Below are 23,527 nucleotides of genomic sequence, written 5' to 3'. Positions count from 1 at the left end.
CATCCCGCTGCAGTGAACGGAGATTTGGTTGGGCACCAGATTCTTCGACGTGGCTGCCAAATTCTCTGACTTGGCTGTTGGGGGGAGGGGGGGCGTGAACGGCAGGTAAGACCGAGCCCTGAGACTGAGTCACGAGATACATTGCTCCTTTAGTAATGTATACATAAAGCAGAAGCACACCCAATTAAAGGCATACCACAACACAGGCAAGACACGGAGAGCCGCATTGGCTCTCTACTATTCTACAACTCCTGAAATATGATGACAGTTGTTGGTTTCTTGTGGATTAGTTGCAAACAGAGCAAGGTTATTTTGCCTCGCTACAGAATTCCAGTGTTGCCCGTCACTCTGCCAGAGTTTGAAGGAAGTTCCCTTGTCCCGGGTCTTCCGGGTCCATCCCATCCACTGGCTCCGTGATTCCCTGGAACATCAGGTAGCTGGAGTTGCTGTGGATCAGCTGCTTGTTGGGATTGGACTGCACCTGCTCCAGTTTCAAGGAGGCGAAGGGATTCGCCCCGTAGCTGATGATCCTGGTCTCGAGCTCCCGAAGGATCTCCAGGGAATACTTCAATTCCTGGTCACTGCAAACAGGGAAGGGGAGCAGCTCAATGCAGGAACAAAACGGAAGCAGACGGCATTCAGGATTGTGGTATGTGTTTGTGTGATAGTCCTCAGAGAACAGCCATTCCTCAAGATGGACGGCCAACATAATCCTCTCATTGGACCAGGGATTAGGTGAAGACACATCCCTCACAAAGCATTTAAACCTTTCAACACATCTGCTTCAGCAGGGTGAGTGAGTGCTCAACAACGGCGAAATAAATTGCATTTATATATCACCTTTCACATATTCCAAGGCGCTCCCTGAAGGAATGATTGTCAAACAAAAATGGCATTGAGCCACATAAGGAGATGTTATAGAATATAATCCCTCCACTGCAGAAGGAGGCCATTTGGCCCATCAACACCAACAACAATCCCATCCAGGCCCTATTCTTGTAACCCCACATATTCCCTTGCTAATCCCCCTGATACTAAGAGGCATGGCTAATCTGCCTAACCTACATATCTTTGGACACTAGTGTGCTCCACCTGACGAAGGGGCAGCACTCCGAAAGCTAGTGGCATTTGCTACCAAATAAACCTGTTGGACTTTAACCTGGTGTTGTTAGACTCCTTACTGTGTTTATCCCAGTCCAACGCCGGCATCTCCACATCATGACCTCCCCTGTCGCCAGTGAGGATACAAAGATTTCTCTCAAGGCCCCAGCAATTTCCTCCCTTGCCTCTTTGGAGACACATACTGGAGAAATCCTGGAATCATAGAATCCCTAGATTCTAGGGAGGCCATTCAGCCCATCATGTCTGCACTGACACTCTGAAAGAGCACTCACACAGGCCCTATCCTCGTAACCCCATGCATTTCCCCCACTAATCTACACATCTTGGAAAACTAAGGTGCAATTTAGCAGGGCCAATCCACCTAACCTGCACATCTTGGGACATGAAGGGGCACTGATGCCTCACAGCTCTAGGGACCTGGGTTTGATTCCCGGCCTGGGTCACTGTCTGTGTGGAGTTTGCACGTTCTCCCCGTGTTTGCGTGGGTTTTGTCCGGGTGCTCCAGTTTCCTCCCACAGTCCAAAGATGTGCGGGTTAGGTTGATTGGCCATGTTAAATTGCCCCTTAGTGCCAGGGGGATTAGTAGGATGAATATGTGGGGGGTTACAGGGTAGGCTTGGGTGGGATTGTTGTCGGTGCAGGCTCGATGGGCTGAATGACCTTCTTCTGCACTGTCGGGATTCTGTGAATTGCCTCCTTCAGTCCTGTGAGCATTCTTTTACTCGATAGCAAAACGGAGATGCAGTGTTACGACGATAGCACGGGGAACTTACGTGTACACTGTGAAGAAGGATGGGATCTCGTAGTCCCTCAGCAGCAGAAGTGTTGGCAGCCAGCCCTCAGTCAGGCCCTGTGAAGCATGGAATCCTGGGTATAGAGAGAGGGCTCAGAATTATACACAGTGATCACCGCCTAGCAACACATCCCAACCTGGCTCCGAAAAATGTTGAACAATCGACGCAAAGAACGGAATCCTTCAGAGGCTTGGTTTATTGAAATTTCCTGTACAACACTGATACCCAAATCAGTCAAAGATCATTACTCCCATTCTTTATAAAGGCAGCCTTCTCCCTCCCTCTCTCAGTATGGTTATTGAGTCATAGACATAGAGTCATAGAGGTTTACAGCATGGAAACAGGCCCTTCGGCCCAACTTGTCCATGCTGCCCTTTTTTTTTAAACCCCTAAGCTAGTCCCAATTGCCCACATTTGGCCCATATCCCTCTATACCTATCTTATCCATGTCACTGTCTAAATGCTTTGTACCCTCCCCTACTACTACCTCTGGCAGCTTGTTCCAGACACTCACCCTACCCTCTGTGTGAAAGAATTGCCCCTCTGGACACTTTTGTATCTCTCACCTTAAACCTATGCCCTCTAGTTTTAGACTGCCCTACCTTTGGGAAAAGATATTGACTATCTAGCTGATCTATGCCCCTCATTATTTTATAGACCTCTATAAGATCACCCCTCAGCCTCCTACGCTCCAGAGAAAAAAGTCCCAGTCTATCCAGCCTCTCCTTATAACTCAATCCATCAAGTCCCGGTAGCATCCTAGTAAATTCTTTCTGCACTCTTTCTAGTTTAATAATATCCTTTCTATAATAGGGTGACCAGAACTGTACACAGTGTTCCAAGTGTGGCCTTACCAATGTCTTGTACAACTTTAGGACAGGGATGAAGAGGAGTTATTTCTCTCAAAGGGTTGTGAGTCCCTGGAAATATATCTCTCAAAGGGCGGTGAAACTAGAATCCTTGGGGAATTTTTCTGTTCGGGGGGGGGGGGGGGGGGTGGGGGGGGGGGGGGTGGCGGTGAAGGAATCAAGCCTGGGTCCCTGGAGCTGCGAGGCAGCAGCGCTAACCACTGTGCCACAGTGCCACCACAGGTTATGGGGGCTGGCAGTAAAGTGGGGTGGAGGCCACAATCAGATCAGCCATTAAATGGCCGACTCCTGCTCCTATTTCTTAAATAACAACAGCAGCTTGCATTTATGTAGCACCTTCAATGGTGTAAACCATCCCAAGGTGTATTAGAGGAGTGTCATCAGGTTGACACTGGCTCACACAAGATGGATTATTAGGCCGGGTGACAAAACACTTGGTCAAAGAGATAGGCTTTAAAGAGAGAAAAGAAAGATTTGCATTCATATAGCACCTTTCATGATCTTAGGACATTCCAAATGCCTTACAACCAATGAATCGCTTTTGTAGAGTAGCCACTGTTGTAATGTAGGAAATGCGGCAACTAATTTACACACAACAAACTCCCTCCAGCAACAGGGTGATAACAACCAGACAACCTGTATCGTGACCTTGATCAGCTGATCAATAGTGACCCAGACCCCAGGCGCCGGAGTGTGACGACTAGGGGATTTTCACAGTAACTCCATTGCAGTGTTAATGTAAGCCTACATGTGACACTAATAAATAAACTTTAAACTTGGTGACAGGCTGGTAACCTGTTCCTGGGAATTACTAGCTGTGGAAATAGACGTAAGTCTGCCTTCGTACAACCACTAGGTGCGGGAAGAGAATTGGAATTGGAAATGGAAAAGATGTGCAGAGGGAGCCGTGCCTGGCAGCCGCCAATAAAACAAGATTTAATACTGATATTAAACCTCTATAAATAAGCGAGGAGAAGGAGAGAGTCACTATCATGTGGCATTCTTACAGGATTCTGTCTGGTCTAAAATTAAAACTGGGTCGTGTTTTAGTGTGACCTGGCACTGACTGTGACACCGTTCACATAATGTTATTTTATCATTTCTGCATTCATAAGCAATCTGCTCAGTTGTAAGAAGTGATGATGGTGATGGCCATATCTTTATAAGGGAAGGTATACACAGATAGAATGAAAACTCAACCTCCGCACCTGTCTATTGTGGCTAGTCCCATTCAGACACATTTTTGCAGTGGTTCTTCTTCTGTTGATTTTTTTTGAGTGTCAACCTTCCATTAGCCTTCTTCCTATCTACTTTCCTCCTTGGCTTCAGGTATTGCAAATGCGACCCTGAATCCGCCCATTAGGTGCTGTGGCCCTTCCAATGCGATTCTGGATAGGAGCGAAAGTAACAGGGTAGTTGTACTGGGGGACTTTAACTTTACAAATATTGACTGGAAAAGCTATAGTTAGAGTACTTTAGACGGGTCGGTTTTTGTCCAGTGTGTGCAGGAAGGCTTCCTGACGCAGTATGTAGATAGACCAACAAGAGGCGAGGCCACATTGGATTTGGTACTGGGTAATGAACCAGGCCTGGTGTTAGATTTGGAGGTAGGTGAGCACTTTGGTGACAGTGACCACAATTCGATTACGTTTACTTTGGCAATGGAAAATGATAGATATATACCAAAGGGCAAGAGTTATAGCTGGGGGAAAGGAAATTATGATGCGATTAGGCGAGATTTAGCTGGCATAGGTTGGGGAAGGAAACTGCAGGGGATGGGCACAATTGTAATGTGGAACTTGTTCAAGGAACAGCTACTACGCGTCCTTGATAAATATGTACCTGTCAGACAGGGAGGAAGCAGACGTGTGAGGGAACCGTGGTTTACTAAGGAGGTTGAATCTCTTGTGAAGAGGAAGAAGGAGACTTATGTTAAGATGAGACGTGAAGGCTCAGTTAGGGCGCTTGAGAGATACAAGTTAGCCAGGAAGGACCTAAAGAAAGAGTTAAGAAGAGCCAGGAGGGGACATGAGAAGTCTTTGGCGGGTAGGATCAAGGAAAACCCTAAAGCTTTCTATCGGTATGTCAGGAGTAAAAGAATGACTAGGGTAAGATTAGGGCCAGTCAAGGACAGGAGTGGGAAGTTGTGCGTGGAGTCTGAAGAGATAGGAGAGGCACTAAATGAATATTTTTCGTCGGTATTCACACTGGAGAGGGACAGTGTTGTTGAGGGAAGTACTGAGATGCAGGCTGTTGGACTGGATGGTATTGATGTTCATAAGGAGGAGGTGTTAGCAATTCTGGAAAGGGTAAAAATAGATAAGTCCCCTGGGCCGGATGGGATTTACCCTAGGATTCTCTGGGAGGCTAGAGAGGAGATTGCAGAGCCTTTGGCTTTGATCTTTGTGTCGTCATTGTCTACAGGAACAGTGCCAGAAGACTGGAGGATAGCAAATGTTGTCCCCTTGTTCAAGAAGGGGAGTAGGGACAACCCTGGTAATTATAGACCGGTGAGCCTTACTTCTGTTGTGGGCAAAGTATTGGAAAGAATTATAAGAGATAGGATTTATAAACACCGAGAAAGGAATAATTTGATTAGGGATAGTCAGCACGGTTTTGTGAAAGGTAGGTCGTGCCTCACAAACCTTATTGAGTTCTTTGAGAAGGTGACCAAAGAGGTGGATGAGGGTAAAGCGGTTGATGTGGTGTATATGGATTTCAGCAAAGCGTTTGATAAGGTTCCCCATGGTAAGCTTTTGCAGAAAATACGGACACATGGGATTGAGGGTGATTTAGTGGTTTGGATCAGGAATTGGCTAGCTGTAAGAAAACAAAGGGTGGTGGTTGATGGGAAATATTCATCCTGGAGTTCAGTGACTAGTGGTGTACCGCAAGGATCTGTTTTGGGGCCACTGCTGTTTGTCATTTTTATTAATGACTTGGATGAGGACATGGAAGGATGGATTAGTAAATTTGCGGATGACACTAAAGTCGGTGGAGTTGTAGACAACACTTCCACAGTGCGGAGGGAAGTGGCAGGTTACAGAGGGACATAGATAAGCTGCAGAGCTGGGCTGAGAGGTGGCAAATGGAGTTTAATGCGGAAAAGTGTGAGGTGATTCACTTTGGAAGGAGTAACAGGAATACAGAGTACTGGGCTAATGGTAAGATACTTGGTAGTGTGGATGAACAGAGGGATCTGGGTGTCCATGTACATAGATCCCTGAAAGTTGGCACCCAGGTTGATAGGGTTGTTAAGAAGGCGTACGGTGTGTTAGCTTTTATTGGTAGAGGGATTGAGTTTCAGAGCCAGGAGGTCATGCTGCAACTGTACAAAACTCTGGTGCGGCCGCATTTGGAGTATTGCGTATAGTTCTGGTCGCCGTATTATAGGAAAGATGTGGAAGTGTTGGAAAGGGTGCAGAGGAGATTTACCAGGATGTTGCCTGGTATGGTGGGAAAATTGTATGAGGAAAGGCTGAGGGGCTTGAGGTTGTTTTCGTTAGAGAGAAGAAGGTTAAGAGGTGACTTAATAGAGGCATACAAGATGATCAGAGGATTAGATAGGGTAGATAGCGAGACCCGTTTTCCTCGGATGGTGTTGGCTAACACGAGGGGACATAGCTTTAAATTGAGGGGTGAGAGATATAGGACAGATGTTAGAGGTAGGTTCTTTACTCAGAGAGTAGTAAGGGCGTGGAATGCCCTGCCTGCTGCAGTGGTGGACTTGTCAACATTGAGAGCGTTCAAGCGGTTATTGGATAAACATATGGATGATATTGGAATAGTGTAGATTAGAGGGGCTTTAGATTGGTACCACTGGTCGGCGCAACATCGAGGGCCGAAGGGCTTGTACTGCGCTGTAATGTTCTATGTTCTATAAGGGGAACTCCTAACCACGACGGCACTGCTGGTTTCGGTGGGGCAATGTGAAGTGAACCTACTGCTTAACACTCAGTTAGAGGGTCCCAAAATCCCACATCCGTTTCAATACCCCTCTTGTGGTTGTTAAGCCCCAAGCCAGAGACTCCAAGGTGTTTTGTAAAGTTGGCCTAGACCTTAAGTTTTACATTTGATTTTGGCAATGGTGAATGTAAGGTGTTTCATTCCAGGTATGATTCAAGTGACCCACTAGGAAGCTTTTATTAAACAAAGTTTATTTAAGAACACAAGTTAGAATATATCAAAGAGAATTAGCATAACTTTTACCAATTACAGTTTAAAAGTTTATTTATTAGTGTCACAAGTAGGCTTCCATTAACACTGCAATGAAGTTACAGTGAAAATCCCCTAGTTGTCACACTCCGGTGCCTGTTCGGGTCTTTTAGACTGTGGGAAGAAACCGGAGCACCCGGAGGAAACCCACGCAGGCACGGGGAGAATGTGCAGATGCCGCACAGACGGTGACCCAAGCCAGGAATCGAATCCGGGTTCCTTGAGCTGTGAGGCAGCAGTGCTAACCACTGTGTCACCGTGCCGCCCAGAGGTTTATAGCTTGAGGGAGCGCATCAAGTGTGGCTGACCAGAAGTCTCTCCCACTCTTACCGCTAACCATTAGTGTGTGTATAGGAAGGATTTTGCAGGTTGACACTCATGATGGCACAGTGGTCAGCACTGCTGCCTCGCAGCACCAGGGACCCGGGTTCAATTCTGGCTTCCGGGTGACCGTCTGAGTGGAGTTTGCACGTTCTCCCCGTGTCTGTGTGGGTTTCTTCCCACACTTAGATGATGAGCAGGTTAAGTTGATTGGGCATGATAAATTGCCCCTTCGTGTTTGGGGGTCTAGCAGGGTAAATACATGGGGTTAAGGGGATAGGGCCTGAGTGGGACTGTTGTCGGTACAAGCTTGATGGGCCAAATGGTCTCCTTCTGCCCTGTAGGGATTCTATGATTCTGTTTGGCCGCATTATGAATGCACCTTCCTTGGTCATCAAGTCCTGGGGTGGGACTCGAACCCAGAACTTCTGGCTCAGAGGCAGGGGCACTGTACGCCATAAGACCTCCTCCTTCTGCACAACAGTCCCGGGAATCTCTTTCCCTTATACCTTATGCTCATTTGGAATGTATCTTTAGGATCCTGCTTGAGCTGTGGGTCAAACACTTCATTCATCAAGCGCCGGACTTGCCCAGTGTCGTGCGGCATTGGCTCCACATGATTGTGGAACTCAGGGAACACAGTCACTCTCCCAGCCTCACGACAAAATAATCCAGGTCACCCCCTACCTCTCCTGAGTGTCACAACTCTCAAATGCACTCCCAAAGAGGGTTACTGATTACTCCCACCCTGGCTACCGATCATTCCCCTGTCCAAGAGGCCAATGACTTTCAATCTGTTTACCGGTCACCAAAGACCTGGTTACCAATGATTGGTTACCCATCACCCCTGACCTGGTTACCAACCACGCCAACATGGCCTCCCCTTGTATCTAACACCCAGTGCATGATGGGACACCCCCCAGTTCTACCAATACTGCTTCCAATAATCCTGGAGAAAAGTTGTTATGGCATTAAAATAAGATTTTTTTCATTTACTGTCACACGTTTTTTTGTTGAAAAACTATTGAACATGAGGAAAAAACGCTGCTTGGTCGATGGTCAAAAATCAGCCAATCGGGTAAAGAAGAATTTGGCTGTTTTCCAATTGGTGGTTCCTCACAAGGATGAACATGTCAGCGAGCCAATGGCGGGAGGACAGGAATGGTATAGTGAAGATCTGGATACCCAAATTTCAGGGCCATTAAATGAGGTCTTAGACTGCCTGATAAAGGTGAACTTCGAAGATCGCACAACATTGCTCAGAGGAAAACTTCCCCACATGACCCGGCCAAGATTCACTCCACGGACAACACCACCAAAAGAGTTTGAGTCTGGTCAACCATTCACTTATTTATATTTAGGGTGGCACGGTGGCACAGTGGTCAGCACTGCTGCCACACAGCGCCAGGGACCCGGGTTCAATTCCGGCCTCGGGTCACTGTCTGCGTGGAGTCTGCACATTCTCCCCATGTCTGTGTGGGTTTCCTCCGGGTGCTCCGGTTTCCTCCCACATGCCAAAGATGTGCGGGTTAGGTTGATTGGCCATGCTAAATTAACCCTAGTGTCAGGGGATTAGCAGGGTAAAAACGTGGGGTTACGGGAATAGGGTCTGGGTGGGATTGTGGTCGGTGCAGACTCAATGGGCTGAATGGCCTCCTTCTGCACTGTAGGGATTCTATGAAACTTCTGGTTTCTGGTTATAGAACCCTTAACCAAGGGCTAGGGGTCTTCCTTTCATAGACCCCTCATAATTGTATATAGTTCAGTTTGTTCGCCTCTCAGCCTCCTCTGTTGCACAGTCCACAGCTGACACCTTGTCCAGTATTTACTACTTAAGGAACTCATCGTCACCAATAAGCTAACAGGCTGCATAAGAACTTCCTACCAAGATTTGGAGTCTACCAAAAGACTTCAGCGCAGTACTGAGGGAATGCAGCACTGTCAGCGCTGCCACGTTTCAGATCAGACATTGAAGCAAGGCTCCATCTGCCCTTGCGGTGGCGACGGAGCACCTCAGAACATATTACTTTGTTAAAATACAGGTTGTTGTTGATATAAAAGATCCCAGCTCACTATTTTGAGGAAGAGTAATCCCGGAACCAACATCACGAAAAAGCTGGTCACTAATATATTGTTTGTGGGATCTTGCTGGGCACAAATTGAATGTGTGCTTTCTACAATACGACACTTCAAAAACATTTCCTTCGCTGTTAGGTGCTTTGGGGTCACAAAGCCATGATAGGCATTATATAAATGTAAGAATTTCTTTTTGTTTTTCCACCTACGAGGGCAGATTGGGTCTCTGTTTAATGTCAGATCCAAAAGACAGGGCCTCTAACAGTGCGGCACTCCTTCAGTACTGCATTGGAGCCTCAGCCTGGATATTGTACCCACAAATAAATGTTTAAACAATGTTGGTGGTAGACAGGATGTGGAGATGCCGGCGTTGGACTGGGGTAAACACAGTAAGAAGTTTAACAACACTTTAACCTGGTGTTGTTAAACTTCTTACTGTGGTAGACAGGCCATGGAGAATTCCTTGCCCTTCTTCAACCTACTCATTCAAGGGAGACGATGGCCTCGTGGTATTGTCGCTCGACTCTTAATCCAGAAACTCCGCTGATGTTCTGGGGACCCGCGTTCGAATCCCGCCACGGCAGTCGGTGGAATTTGAATTCAATAAAAAATATCTGGAATTAAGAATCTACTGATGACCATGAAACCATTGTCGAAAAAACCCATCTGGTTCATTAATGTCCTTTAGGGAAGGAAATCTGCTGTCCTTACCCGGTCTGGCCTACATTGGGTGGCACAAAGGAAGTTCACTTTCTGCTTAAAATGCCCCTTGGATTGGTTCTGAAAAGAATCCCATAAGTTTACAGCATCTTGAAAAGATTTAAACAATAAGGGTGGCACAGTGATCAGGGACCCGGGTTCGATTACCGGCTTGGGTCACTGTCTGTGTGGCGTCTGCACGTTCTCCCCGTGTCTGCGTGGGTTTCCTCTGGGTGCTCCGGTATCCTTCCACACTCCAAAGATGTGTGGGTTAGGTGGATTGGCCATGCTAAATTGCCCCTTTTGTCGGGGGGACTAGCTCGGACAAATGCATGGGGTTATGGGGATAGGGCCTGGGTGAGCTAGTGGTCGGTGCAGACCCAATGGGCCAAATGGCTTCCTCCTGCCCTGTAGGATTCTATGATTCTATGTGACTCCATAGCCACAGCAATGTGGTTGACTCTCAACTGCTCCACGAACAAGGATAACTCGGGATGGGCAATAAATGGACGCCCATGCCCCACAAATTAATTTTTAAAAAATTCACTCAAGGGGCCAAATAGTTCCACAAAAGATGGAACTTGGAACAGTGCTTCATTCCCTCAGGATCAGTCTAGATTTTCTGCTCCAACCTTTGGAGCGGAACCAGAACTCACAACATTCTGACTTAAAGATGAGACGGCCTCCAAAGAGCCACAGCTGAAGTCAGTGCCAACTGTGGGACTGTTTCCAATTGATGATTCATCTTTTGGAGAAGGATTGTGCACACTGAGGCAAAATGGTGAGACTATTACTGGCCCTAAGAACCGGCGAGCTTCCATCTTGTTGCTCAAGTGTAAATTGAGACGGTTTCTCAGTCCACAGTCACAGGCCTTGCACACTCCAGACACAAAACTCAAGGGGACGGATGAACAAGAACGTTTCCAAGTGGCACAGCTCCCTCTCGGCCTGAAGGAAAAAGATCCCGCTGCGTTAATCCGAAGGGTATGGGCTGGAATTCTCCGGTTGGTCACGCCGGCAGGATTCTCTGGTCTCCATGGCAGCGCACCCCCGCCCGTGGGTTTCCCGCCAGTGTGGGATACGTCAAAGGGAATTCCCATTGACTGCAGCTGGACCAGAGAATCCCGCCGCTAGCAAACAACGCGCCATCTCCCGCCGGCGGGAAGCACGCGCTGGGAGGTCGGAGAATCTCTCTCATAATGTTGGAACTATATAATGGTAAGGCCGCAACTGGAGTATTGTGTGCAGTTCTGGTCGCCATATTACAAGAAGGACGTAATTGCTCCAGAGAGATTGCAGAGGAGGTTTACAAGAATGTTGCCTGGGTTAGAAAACACCTATGACTGTGCAGCCAAATTCCCTTCCAATTCGATTTTCAAGTTTGCTGACGACACCACCGTAGTGGGTCGGATCTCAAACAATGACGAGACAGAGTACAGGAATGAGAAGAGGAGGGGGGTGGGAAAGGGGAGGGGGGGAAAGGGGAGGGGGGGGAAAGGAGTACAGGAATGAGATAGAGAATCTGGTGAACTGGCGTGGCAACAATAATCTCTCCCTCAATGTCAACAAAATGAAGGAGGTTGTCATCGACTTCAGGAAGCGTAAAGGAGAACATGCCCCTGTCTACATCAACGGGGACGAAGTAGAAAGGGTCGAGAGCTTCAAGTTTTTTATGTGTCCAGATCACCAACAACACGGTAGCACAACGGTTAGCACTGCTGCTTCACAGCTCCAGGGACCTGGGTTCGATTCCCGGCTTGGGTCACTGTCCGTGTGGAGTTTGCACATTCTCCTCGTGTCTGCGTGGGTTTCCTCCCGGTGCTCCGGTTTCCTCCCACAGTCCAAAGATGTGCGGGTTAGGTTGATTGGCCATGCTAAAAATTGCCCCTTAGTGACCTGAGATGCATAGGTTAGAAGGATTAGTGGGTAAATAGGTAGGGATATGGGGGTAGGGCCTGGGTGGGATTGTGGTCGGTGCAGACTTGATGGGCCGAATGACCTCTTTCTGTGCTGTAGGCTTTCTATGATTCTATAACCCGTTCTGGTCCCCCCCATGCTGACACTATAGTTAAGAAAGCCCACCAATGCCTCTACTTTCTCAGAAGACTAAGGAAATTTGGCATGTCAGCTACAACGTTTACAGATGCACCATAGAAAGCATTCTTTCTGGTATGGCTCCTGCTCTGCCCAAGACCGCAAGGAACTACAAAAGGTCGTGAATGGAACCCAATCCATCACGCAAACCAGCCTCCCATCCATTGACTCTGTCTACACTTCCCGCTGCCTCGGCAAAGTAGCCAGCATAATTAAGGACCCCACGCACCCCGGACATTCTCTCTTCCACCTTCTTCCGTAGGGAAAAAAATACAAAAGTCTGAGGTCACGTACCAACCGACTCAAGAACAGCTTCTTCCCTGCTGCTGTCAGACTATTGAATGGACTTACCTTGCACTAAATTGATCTTTCTCTACACCCTAGCTATGACTGTAACACTACATTCTGCACTCTCTCTGTTCCTTCTCTATGAACGGTATGTTTTGTCTGTATAGCGCGCAAGAAACAATACTTTCCACTGTATGTTAATATATGTGAAAATAATAAATCAAATCAAATCAAATCAAAAGTGTAACTATGAGGAGGGATTGGATAGGTTGGGGTTATTTTCCTTGGAACAAAGGAGGACGAGGAATGACTTGATAGAGGTGTCAAAATTATGAGGGGATCAGATAGAATAGACAGGATAAAATTGTTTCCCTTGGTGGAGAATTCTGGAACCAGGAGACATAGGTGCAAGATAAGTGGCAGGAGGTGTCGAGGGGACATGAGGAAGAACTTTTTTACGCAGAGGATGGGGGATGTCTGGAATTCTCTGCCCGAGTTGGTGATGGTGGCAGAGACTCTAAAATCTTTTTAAAAGTACCTGGATCTGCACCTTGTGTGCAATAAGCTGCAGGGCTATGGGCTGGGTGCAGGAAGGTGGGATTAGTAAGGGCAGCTGGGTGTCCTTGGGCTGGCATGGACAAGATGGACTGAATGGTTGCAACTTCTGTGTTGTAACTTTTTTATGCTTCTAAGAGCAAGGAACCTCTCTCTGGAAGCCTGGCCAATATTTATCCCTCAACCAACAAACAGAATATCTGCTCACCATCACATTGCGGCTTGTGGGATCTTGCTGTGCACAGATTGGCTGCCGTGTTTCCCACATTACAACAGGTGACTACACTTCAAAGGTACTTCATTGGCTAGAACCGCGGAGCAGCATGGTGGCACTGTGATTAGCACTGCTGCCTCAAAGCGCTAGGGACCCGGATTCGATTCCAGGCTTGGGTCACTGCCTGAGCGGAGCCTGCACGTTCTCTGCGTGGGTTTCCTCCCACAGTCCGAAAGACGTGCTGGTTTAGGTGCATTGGCCATACTAAATTCTCCCTCTGTATGACCCGAACAGGTGCCGGAGTGTGGCGACTAGGGGATTTTCACAGTAACTTCTTTGCAGTGTTAATGTAAGCCGACTTGTGACACTAATAAGTAAACTTTGCGGACAATGCGAAGTCATAAAAAGTGCATATAAGATGCAAGTCGTTCTTTCTTTCATCTATAGTATCCAACAAGAGAATTATTCTGTTTCTTGGAAGCCTATTTGACTTGAAAGCCAGGGTATTTAGACTACGATGATTCAGTGCGACTGATATTCAGCATTCATCACAGGATCGCTTTGATAATTACAGAAGAATGCATTACTCTATGTTGCAAATGTCCCCAGCACAGTACAGCGATGACATGTTAATCATGCCAAAAGTACTGATCTCTGCTGTGCCTTTCAGCACATTTCCAAACGGTTAAGGTCAGTGAGAATATTACAAGGTCAATGAAATTGAAGACTCGACCAATTATCATTGTGTCATAAGTATTAAGATAAAACAAATTGGCCCAACACTACTCAGTAAAATGATTTGACACCAAGACAGAATCAGAATGGGTCACCCTGCTGGAGGCGTCTTCCAGGTAAGATAATGATGAACTTAGAGTTTGAATGGGGAGGCAGTGGCATAGTGGTATTGTCACTGGACTAATAACCCAGACACCCAGGGTAATGATCTGGGGGCCTGGCTTCGAATCCCACCATGGCAGATAGTGAAATTTGAATTCAACAACAATCTGGAATTAAAAGACCAATGATCACCCTGAAATCATTGTTGATTGTCATAAAAGCCCATTTGGTTCACTAATGTCCTTTAGGGAAGGAAATCTGCCGTCCTTACCTGGTCTGACCTACATGTGGTTCCAGAGCCACAGCAATATAAAAAAAAGTGGTTGACTCTCAACTAGCCAGCGATGCCCATGTCCCACTGATGAATAAAAAAAAAGACCACATTACACCTTCCACTCTGAGCAGAGTCTACTACGGGAGGTGGATCAAAGGGGACATTCCAGTACATTCCGCAAGTGGATATTCTCATCGTCAGTCACAGTTCCATTGTCCCATTCTCCTCAAAAATGCTCTTCCTCGAAAACATGGAAAGATTATGGAAAGTCCCAGTCCTCTCATGATTAACTGGGGCCTGAAGAGTTTACAAAAAGGGAAAATGCTGGAAGACCTCTGAGATCGAACCAGGGCAGGACTTACTCAGTTCATGGTGGGGCGTTGGGGAGAGTTATAGAACAAAGAGATCTCGGGGTACAGATTCATAGCTCCTTGAAAGTGGAGTCACAGGTGGACAGAGTGGTGAAGAAGGCATTCAGCATGCTTGATTTCATCGGTCAGAACATTGAATACAGGAGTTGGGACGTCTTGTTGAAGTTGCACAAGACATTGGTAAGGCCACACTTGGAATACTGTGTACAGTTCTGTTCACCCTATTATAGAAAGGATATTATTAAACCAGAAAGAGTGCAGAAAAGATTTACCAGGATGCTACCGGGACTTGATGATTTGAATTATAAGGAGAGGTTGGATAGACTGGGACATTTTCCCTGGACCGTAGGAGGCTTAGGGGTGACCTTATAGAGGCCTATAAAAAAATGAGGGGCACAGATCAGCTAGATTGTCAATATCTTTTCCCAAAGGTAGGGGGTTCTAAAACTAGAAGGCATAGGTTTAAGGTGAGAGGGGAGAGATACAAAAGGGTCCAGAGGGGCACGTTTTCACACAGAGAGTGGAGAGGGTCTGGAATGAGCTGCCAGAGATAGTAGTAGAGGCGGGTACAATTTTATCTTTTAAAAAGCATTTAGACAGTTACATGGATAAGATAGGTATAGAGGGATATGGGCCAAATGCGGGCAATTGAGATTGGGACTAGCTTAGTGTCGAAAACTGGGCGGCAAGGACAAGTTGGGCTGAAGGGCCTGTTTCCATGCTGTAAACGTCTATGAATCTATGACTGTTTATAATCGGGGCAAGTATCCCAGTGAATGGAGCCATTTTCCCCACCAATTCTAGTGCGTCTTAATCCTTGGGAATGTGAGCAAAGGTGAAGAAAAACCTCCTTGTCATGCCCTCGCCTGTGCGCTAAAATGTGACTCGGAATTGTAACAAAAAAACCTGGTGGTGTCACCGTTACCCTTAAAGACACCCCACCACCCCCAAAGCTCCAAGTGTGATGCCCTAGTGCTTTAGCAACTGCCCACAACAGATATTGTGACCTTGTTCAGTGAAGGAGTTGGGGGTGACAATCCAATATTAACCAACCTTCAACGACCAATCTCTCCTGGTGGGGGCTGAAGGAAACCCTTCGCCCCCCCATCGCTGTTTGCTCAACATTTAACTGCACAATCCCAATTCGCGTCCCTCATGTCGTCCCATTGCCTGTGCCCGATGCTGCCTGATGGTACAAGACCTGCTCGGGACGAAGACGTGGATTCAGCTCCTTTGCTTTTAAACCGTTGGTAAAGGCATTGCGATGTTAACAGTCAAAGTGACTTGAACATCACTGAAACAAGTCGGCGGAAGGGGTTGAGTGGCGCCTACCCGATAGGTGTCAATTCTGTGCTTGGATTGATCCGTGTGGGTCTGTCAAGCCTTGGGAATGTGCTGCATATCTCAGGCCCGCAGTAAATTACAATCTGTCAGCTTGATGTCCACACTTCACTTTGCCTGTGGACTAGAATGATGTCTCCCATCTATCTCTCAGCTCCTGCATCTGTTGCAGCCATTCACAAATCAACGGCAGAAATACAAGCTCATTTACTTAGCTGACAAGACCCCTCACTGGTGGGAGAGGTGTGTCCCCGGCTTAATACAACTCGTGATGCATTACAGATCCATTCAGTTTAGGAAGGTCCTGGATTTGTAATCATAGAATCATAGAATCCCTACAGTGCGAAGGAGGCCATTCGGTCCATCGAGTCTGCACCGACAACAATCCCACCCAGGTCCTATCCACGTAACCCCATGTATTTACCCTAGCTAATCCCCCTGACACTAAAGGGCAATTTACCATGGCCAATCCACCTAACCCGCACATCTTTGGACTGAGAGAGGAAACCGGAGCACCCGGAGGAAACCCACGCAGACACGGGGAGAACGTGCAAACTCCACACAATGACTTAAGGCGGGAATCGAACCTGTGTCCCTGGCAGCAGTGCTAACTTGGCGCTTGATAGGGTGGACACTGAAAGATTGGGGCGACTTTTCCTGTTCCGCCCGCCACGGGAATCGGAGCGGGCGAGGGGCGGGCCATGGAAAGGTCCGTTGACCTCAGGCGGGATTTCCCGGTTTCAGGGCGGACGTGGCCGGAAAATCCCGCCCATTATCCCCATTGGTTGGAGAATCCAAAACACAGACAGCTCAGTCTCAGGATATGGGAATGATCATTTAGGACGGAGATGAGGAGAAATAACTTGACCCAAAGGGTTGTGAATCTTTGGAATTCTCTATCCCTGAGGATGGTTGTGGATGCTTCATTTTTGAACACGTAGAAGACTGGGACAGACAGGCTTTCGGTCTCTCGGGGAATGAAAGGATACGGTGAGCAAGTGGGAAAATTGAATTGAATCCTAAGATCAGCCCTGATCCCATTGAATGGTGGATCAGGCTGGACAGGCTTTGTGGTACATACTCCAGCTCCTATTATTGTGGAGTGAGGTACACTGCGCTAATGTTGGTTTTACGCTACGACGCCCGCACCGATCAGACAGTGGGTCAGGCAACCAACGGCAAAGTCACCTTGATGGATTCACCAGGAGGATTGTAATCAGCTTGTTCACTTTCAGTGTTCACACACAAAGAAGGACAACTGCTGGGGCAGGAACACAATCAGAATCATAGAATCCCTACAGTGCAGAAGGAGGCCATTCGGCCCATCGAGTCTGTATCGACCACAATCCCACCCAGGCCCTATCCCTGTAACCCCATGCATTTACCCTAGCTAGCCCCCCTGACACTAAGGGGCAATTTAGCATGGCCAATCCACCTATCCTGCACATCTTGGGACTGTGGGAGGAAACCGGAGCACCTGGATGAAACCCACGCAGACACGAGGAGAAGGTGCAGACTCCACACAGACAGTGACCCAAGCTGAGAATCGAACCCGGGTCCCTGGCGCTGTGAGGCAGCAGTGTTAACCACTGTGCCACTGTGCCGCCCTGAGAAAGCTCAAAGAGTCATTCCTTAGTTTTAGTCCTTAGACAGCACCTTCCAAATCCATTCAAATACCATCCAGGGGACAGGGGCAGCAGACATGTGGGAATACTGCCATCTGCAAGTTCCCCTCCAAGCCACTCACCATCCTGACTTGGAAATACGTCACCCTTCCTTCACTGTCACTGACTGAAAATCCTGGGGTTATGGGAATAGGGACTGAGTGGGATTGGAGGTGCAGGCTTAATGGGCTGAATGGCCTCCTTCTGCACTGTAGGGATTCTATGATTCTTCTATGAACAGAGGGCAGGATTCTCTGGCTTCCCAGCTGCATGTTTGTCGGGGCGGGAGGTGGCGCGCAGTTCACCAGCGGTGGGTTCCTCTAGTCCTGCCGCTGTCAATGGGATTTCCCATTGCGGTCACCCCATGCTGCCAGGAAGCCCATGGTAAGGGGTACGCTGCCAGCGGGACCAGAGAATCCCATTGGCATAAACGGCAAGAGAATTGCGGCCTGTATCATAGGCATACCCACACCACATGGACTACAGCAGTTCAAGAAGGCATATCACCATCACTATCTCCAGGGGCAATTAGGGATGGATAATAAATGCTGGCCCTAAGCCAGCAACACTCATTCCATAAATGAATAAAGGAAGAGAACTTGGCGCACACACAGAAACCCAGCTTTCAGCTTTATGCTCGGGCGGCACGGTGGCACAGTGGTTAGCACTGCTGCCTTATGGCGCCAGGGACCCGGGTTCAATTCCGGCCTTGGGTGACAGTGTGGAGTTTGCACGTTCTCCCCGTGTCTGCGTGGGTTTCCTCCGAGTGCTCCGGTTTCCTCCCACAGTCCAAAGATGTGCGGGTTAGGTTGATTTAACCATGCTGAGTTGACCCTAGTGTCAGGGGGATTGGCAGGGTAAATGTGTGGGGTTACGGGAATAGGGCCTGGGTGGGATTGTGGCCGGTGCAGACTCGATGGGCCGAATGGCCTCCTTCTGCACTGTAGGGAGTCTATGATTCTGTGAGAAGCGTCCAAATCAAACCTCTGAGAAATGGAAAGTAAAGGAAAAACTTAGTGGCCAGAATTTTCCAGCCATTCACGCCAATGGGATTCTCCAGTCCCGCTGCAGTGAATGGAGGTTTGGCTGAGCGCTGAAGTCTCCATCCTCGCTTGGAGCAGCAGCGGAGCGAGCAGAAAATCGTGGCCAACATCTCTCTGACCTCAGGATTCTCCAGAGTGTTTGCAACCACTGTAAGTTTAGATGCGTAGCTGCTGTTGCAATGTAGGAAGTGCACAGCATGTTCCCATAAACAGCAACTTGACACCAGCAAGCGACTCCCTTCCTTTTTAGCGATGCTGGTTCAGGGAAAAATGAAAAAAAGTGGAAAGTAATACCTGTTTTTTTTTTAAGGAACGTTGGAGAGACCAACGGTTGGAAATTTCCTTGGAGCTGCGCCCCTGTCATAACCTCACCAGTTTTATTTGGTAGCAAAAGCCACAAGCTTTCGGAGCCTTAAGCTCCTTCTTCAGGGTGAGTGAATCGGAGCCTTAAGCTCCTTCTTCAGGTGAGTGAATCACCTGAAGAAGGGGCTTGCAGCTCCGAAAGCTTGTGTGGTTTTTGCTACCAAATAAACCTCTTGGACTTTAGCCTGGTGTTGTTAAACTTCTTACTGTATTTACCCCAGTCCAACGCCGGCATCTCCACATCATGATAACCTCACCAGCCATGTAGGGTGAACTCTAGTTACACAGGTAAAGCTACGACATCCGAACAATAGCAGCTCTGACTAAATATTTCAGTGGCATTCCTTTCAAGATCCGGACAGAAAGCAGAAAGTGGCCAGGTAAATTTCACAAAGGCTGCCAAATATGATGGACATTTTGTACTCCAGCTTCACAAATTTTATTCAACACTCACGGGAACTCAGACCTGCGACCGAAGATTAATCCTTGACACTTCACATTACGATACAAACATAGAAAGTTCTGGAAATGCCATTATCAAAACGAGGTTAAAATTTTAAGCATGACGCTTCATCGGCACTCACATAGAATCATATAATCCCTACAGTGCAGAAGGAGGCCATTCAGCCCATTGAACCTGCACCGACTACAATCCCACCCCAGTCTCTATCCCCATAACCCCATGCATTTACCCTAGCTTGTCCCCCTGACACTAAATGGTAATTTAGCACGGCCAATCCACCTAACCCGCACATCTTTGGACTATGGGAGGAAACCGGAACACCCGGAGGAAACCCACGCAGACACGGGGAGAATGTACAAACTCCACACAGACAGTGACCCAAGCCGGGTATCGAACCCGGGTCCCTGGCGCTGTGAGGCAGCAGCGCTAGCCACTGTGCCATCGTGCCACCCCGTCAGGCTGACAGAGTAAGTGTTTTTAGCAATATATCCTTCTACTCTCTTTTTAGATACTGACTAGACCTGCCATGCATCACCAGCATTTTCCTGTTTATCCCTGGATTTATTGATGGTTTTCCTTTTGATTCATTTGCCCAGATGGTGGATATGCAACTTCTAAAAGGTTACCAGGCATTGGCTGTCATCTTGGCTAAACAACTGAGCTTAGTTAAAGACATGAATGAATTTTTGTATTGTAAGTTGAGTAGCTCTCGGACCCCATGACCTCATAGCCTCAGTGTCTCAGTTCTCAGGGTCAGATCGTATTTCCACCGGGAATTCTTTCAGTGTAAGCCTAGCAGCCCAGTGAGGAACGGCAGGATTCGCTGCACAATGTTCTCACGAAGTTCATGCTGCAGGGTCTTAATTATCCACTCCAAGCACAAAACCCTGCAATCTAAGGGAGGCGATGGGCTAGTGGTATTATCGCTAGACTATCCAGAAACTCAGCTCATGTTCTGGGGAGCCGGGTTCGAATCCCGCCACGGCAGATGTTGGAATTTGAATTCAATAAAAAATATCTGGAATTAAGAATCTACTGATGACCATGAAACCATTGTCGGAAAAACCCATCTGGTTCACTAATGTCCTTCAGGGAAGGAAATCTGCCGTCCTTACCTGGTCTGGCCTACATGTCTACGTGGGTTTCCTCCGGGTGCTCTGATTTCCTCCCACAGTCCAAAGATGTGCGGGTTAGGCCCCATTGGCCATGCTAAATTGCCCCTTAGTATCCCAGGATGTGTAGGTTAGGGGGATTAGTGGGGTAAATATGTGGGTTGACAGGGATGGGGTCTGGGTGGGATTGTTATAATTCATAGAAATTCATAGAAACCCTACAGTACAGAAAGAGGCCATTTAGCCCATCGAGTCTGCACCGACCACAATCCCACCCAGGCCCGACCCCCATATCCCTACATATTTACCTACTAATCCCTCTAACTTACGCATCTCAGGACACTAAGGGCAATTTTTAGCATGGCCAATCAACCTAACCCGCACATCTTTGGGCTGTGGGAGGAAACCGGAGCACCCGGAGGAAACCCACGCAGACACGAGGAGAATGTGCAAACTCCGCACAGACAGTGACCCAAGCCGGGAATCGAACCCAGGTTCCTGGAGCTGTGAAGCAGCAGTGCTAACCACTGTGCTACCGTGTTGTCGGTGCAGGCTCGATGGGCCAAATAGCCTCTTTCTGCACTGTCGGGATTCTATGTGATTCCAGAGCCACTGCAATGTGGTTGACTCTCAACTGCCCTCTGAACAAGGGCAGCTAGGGATGGGCAATAAATGGTGGTCAGCCAGTGACGCCCATGTCCCACGAATGAATTTTTAAAATGTTAACCGGAGCAACTTGCGTTCAGTTCATGCAACCCCTGAACTCCTCTGTGCTCGGAATTGGAATTGGATTTAGATCCCCCAAGGTTCTTTCGCAGGAGTAGGACTTCTACCCTTCCAATGAGAACTGGTCTGAAATGAGGTATCAGAGCCGCAATGGCAACACTTGCATCAACGTTTACCCTGCTGCACTATCCAATCCTGATCCTTCCACAGATGGGGAGTTTCATCCCGACCGACTCATCGCAGGAATGGGATGAGGAACTTTGGTCGCATGGCTTCACTGGAGAAGTTGGGAATGTTTCCTGTGGGGAAGGGAAGGTTCAGAAGGGGTTTGATTCAAGGTGTTCAGAACCATGATGGGTGTGGACAGAATGGAGAGGGAGAAACGGCTCCCATTGGTGGATGGGTCATAGAGTCATAGAATCCCTACAATGTAGAAGGCCATTCGGCCCATCAAGCCTGCACTGACAACAATCCCACCCAAACCCTATCCCCATAACCCCACGTTTGTACCCTGCTAATCCCCCTGACACTAAGACCTGAGTTTTACTGTCCCGTCCTGCCACGGGAATTGTAGTGAGCCGGACACGGACTATGCAACGGTCCATTGACTTTGGCCAGGATTTTCCGGCCTAGGGGTGAGCACGGCCGGAAAATCCCGCCCAAAGGGTCAATTTAGCACGGCCAATCAACCTAACCCGCACACCTCTGGACTGTGGGAGAAAAACCGGAGGAAGCCCACGCCGACACGGGGAGAATGTGCAAACTCCACACAGACAGTCACCCAAGCCGGGAATCGAACCCAGGTCCCTGGCGCTGTGAGGCAGCAGTGCTAACCACTGTGCCACCCTGCCATGGTGGAGAACCAGAGGGTGCTGCTTTAAGGTAGTTGGGAAGAGGAGCAATGGCGACACAAGGAGAAACTTTTTCCACGCAGCGTGTGGTTAGAATCTGCAATGCACTGCCTGAGAGAGTGTGGAGGTAGTTTCCAATGAGGCATTCAAGAGGGAGTTAGACTGCTATCTGGAAGGTTCCATGAACTTGCTTGATAAGATGCTCTGGTTTCTGTACAGTGGTTCAGGTTTTTTTTTTGCTTGCATAGTATGTGTCACAGCAATAGGTGGCAGCTGGAGCTAAGTGTAACAAAAGATGGCTGTCTCACAAAAACTAATCTTAATAGTTTTGTTGAGAATTAACCAGACAATGTTCAGTGTGTACTCAATCTTCTAAGCTTTATTCTTTGTGTGCAAGGAGAAGAAACGCAGCGAATCTCACTGTGGTGTTCAAACAGAGCTCTGCAAAAGTGTCAGTTATAGCACTTTTTAGCCAATGGGAGAGACCACAGCAGTTAAAGCACCAATAGCCTGACAGTTTGGTCTGTACTTTCAACCAATAGAATTCAGCATCATTTCAATACTTCATTTGAAACCTTATCACCTACACTCGCAGCTGTACAGAATCTTTGACATTTTTAGCATGCAATGTTCAGTAAACGTCCTTATTTTCTTTAACCGCAATCAGAGCTTGGAGCATTCCGTGGTTTCTCAAGGACCCATTCACGCTGCAAAACAGACTTGGACCCTTCACCTGTTAACGGCTGGTTCCAACTTCCACAGTTTCCAAAAACATAAAATTGCCTGATTAACTTAGGGCAAGGTTTTAATGAGCGGGTACAGGAACTCCCACTCTCCTGATGAAGGAGCAGCGCCCTGAAAGCTCGTGATACCAAATGAACCTGTTGGACTTTAACCTGGTGTTGTGAGACTTCTTACTGTCCTTACTTGAAGAAGGACGTTGCGGCATTGGAGGCAGTTCAGAGGAGGTTCACCAGGTTGATTCCAGGGATGAAAGGGTTGACGTATGAGGAGAGATTAAACACTTTGGGCTTGTACTTGCTGGAGTTTAGAAGGATGAGAGGGGATCTGATCGAGGGATATAAAATTCTAAAAAGGACTGATAAAGTAACTGTAGACCAAATGTTTCCTCTTATGGGGCAATCTCGAGCAAGAGGTCACAGGTATAGGTTGAGAGGCGGTAGATTTAAAACTGAGATGAGGAGGAACTACTTCCCGCAGAGGATGGTGAATTT

At 47.8% G+C, this 23,527-nt stretch overlaps 1 protein-coding gene across 1 annotated transcript in view; it reads right to left on the bottom strand.

Annotated features, from left to right (window-relative positions):
* Nucleotides 1-343: 343 nt before the first annotated feature.
* The window catches only part of mss51 (MSS51 mitochondrial translational activator), a 39,404-nt gene continuing 16,220 nt past the window's right edge, over nt 344-23,527 (bottom strand). Inside the window, exons 5-6 of the mRNA XM_078239891.1 lie at nt 1,896-1,989; nt 344-581 (exon numbers count right to left, since the gene is read on the bottom strand). Of these exons, the coding sequence (XP_078096017.1) occupies nt 344-581; nt 1,896-1,989 (332 nt within the window). The remainder of the gene's footprint in view (nt 582-1,895; nt 1,990-23,527) is intronic.

Source organism: Mustelus asterias, chromosome 23 (assembly GCF_964213995.1).
Source record: "Mustelus asterias chromosome 23, sMusAst1.hap1.1, whole genome shotgun sequence".
Lineage (NCBI taxonomy): Eukaryota > Metazoa > Chordata > Chondrichthyes > Carcharhiniformes > Triakidae > Mustelus > Mustelus asterias.
This window is presented reverse-complemented; position numbering and strand designations above follow the sequence as displayed.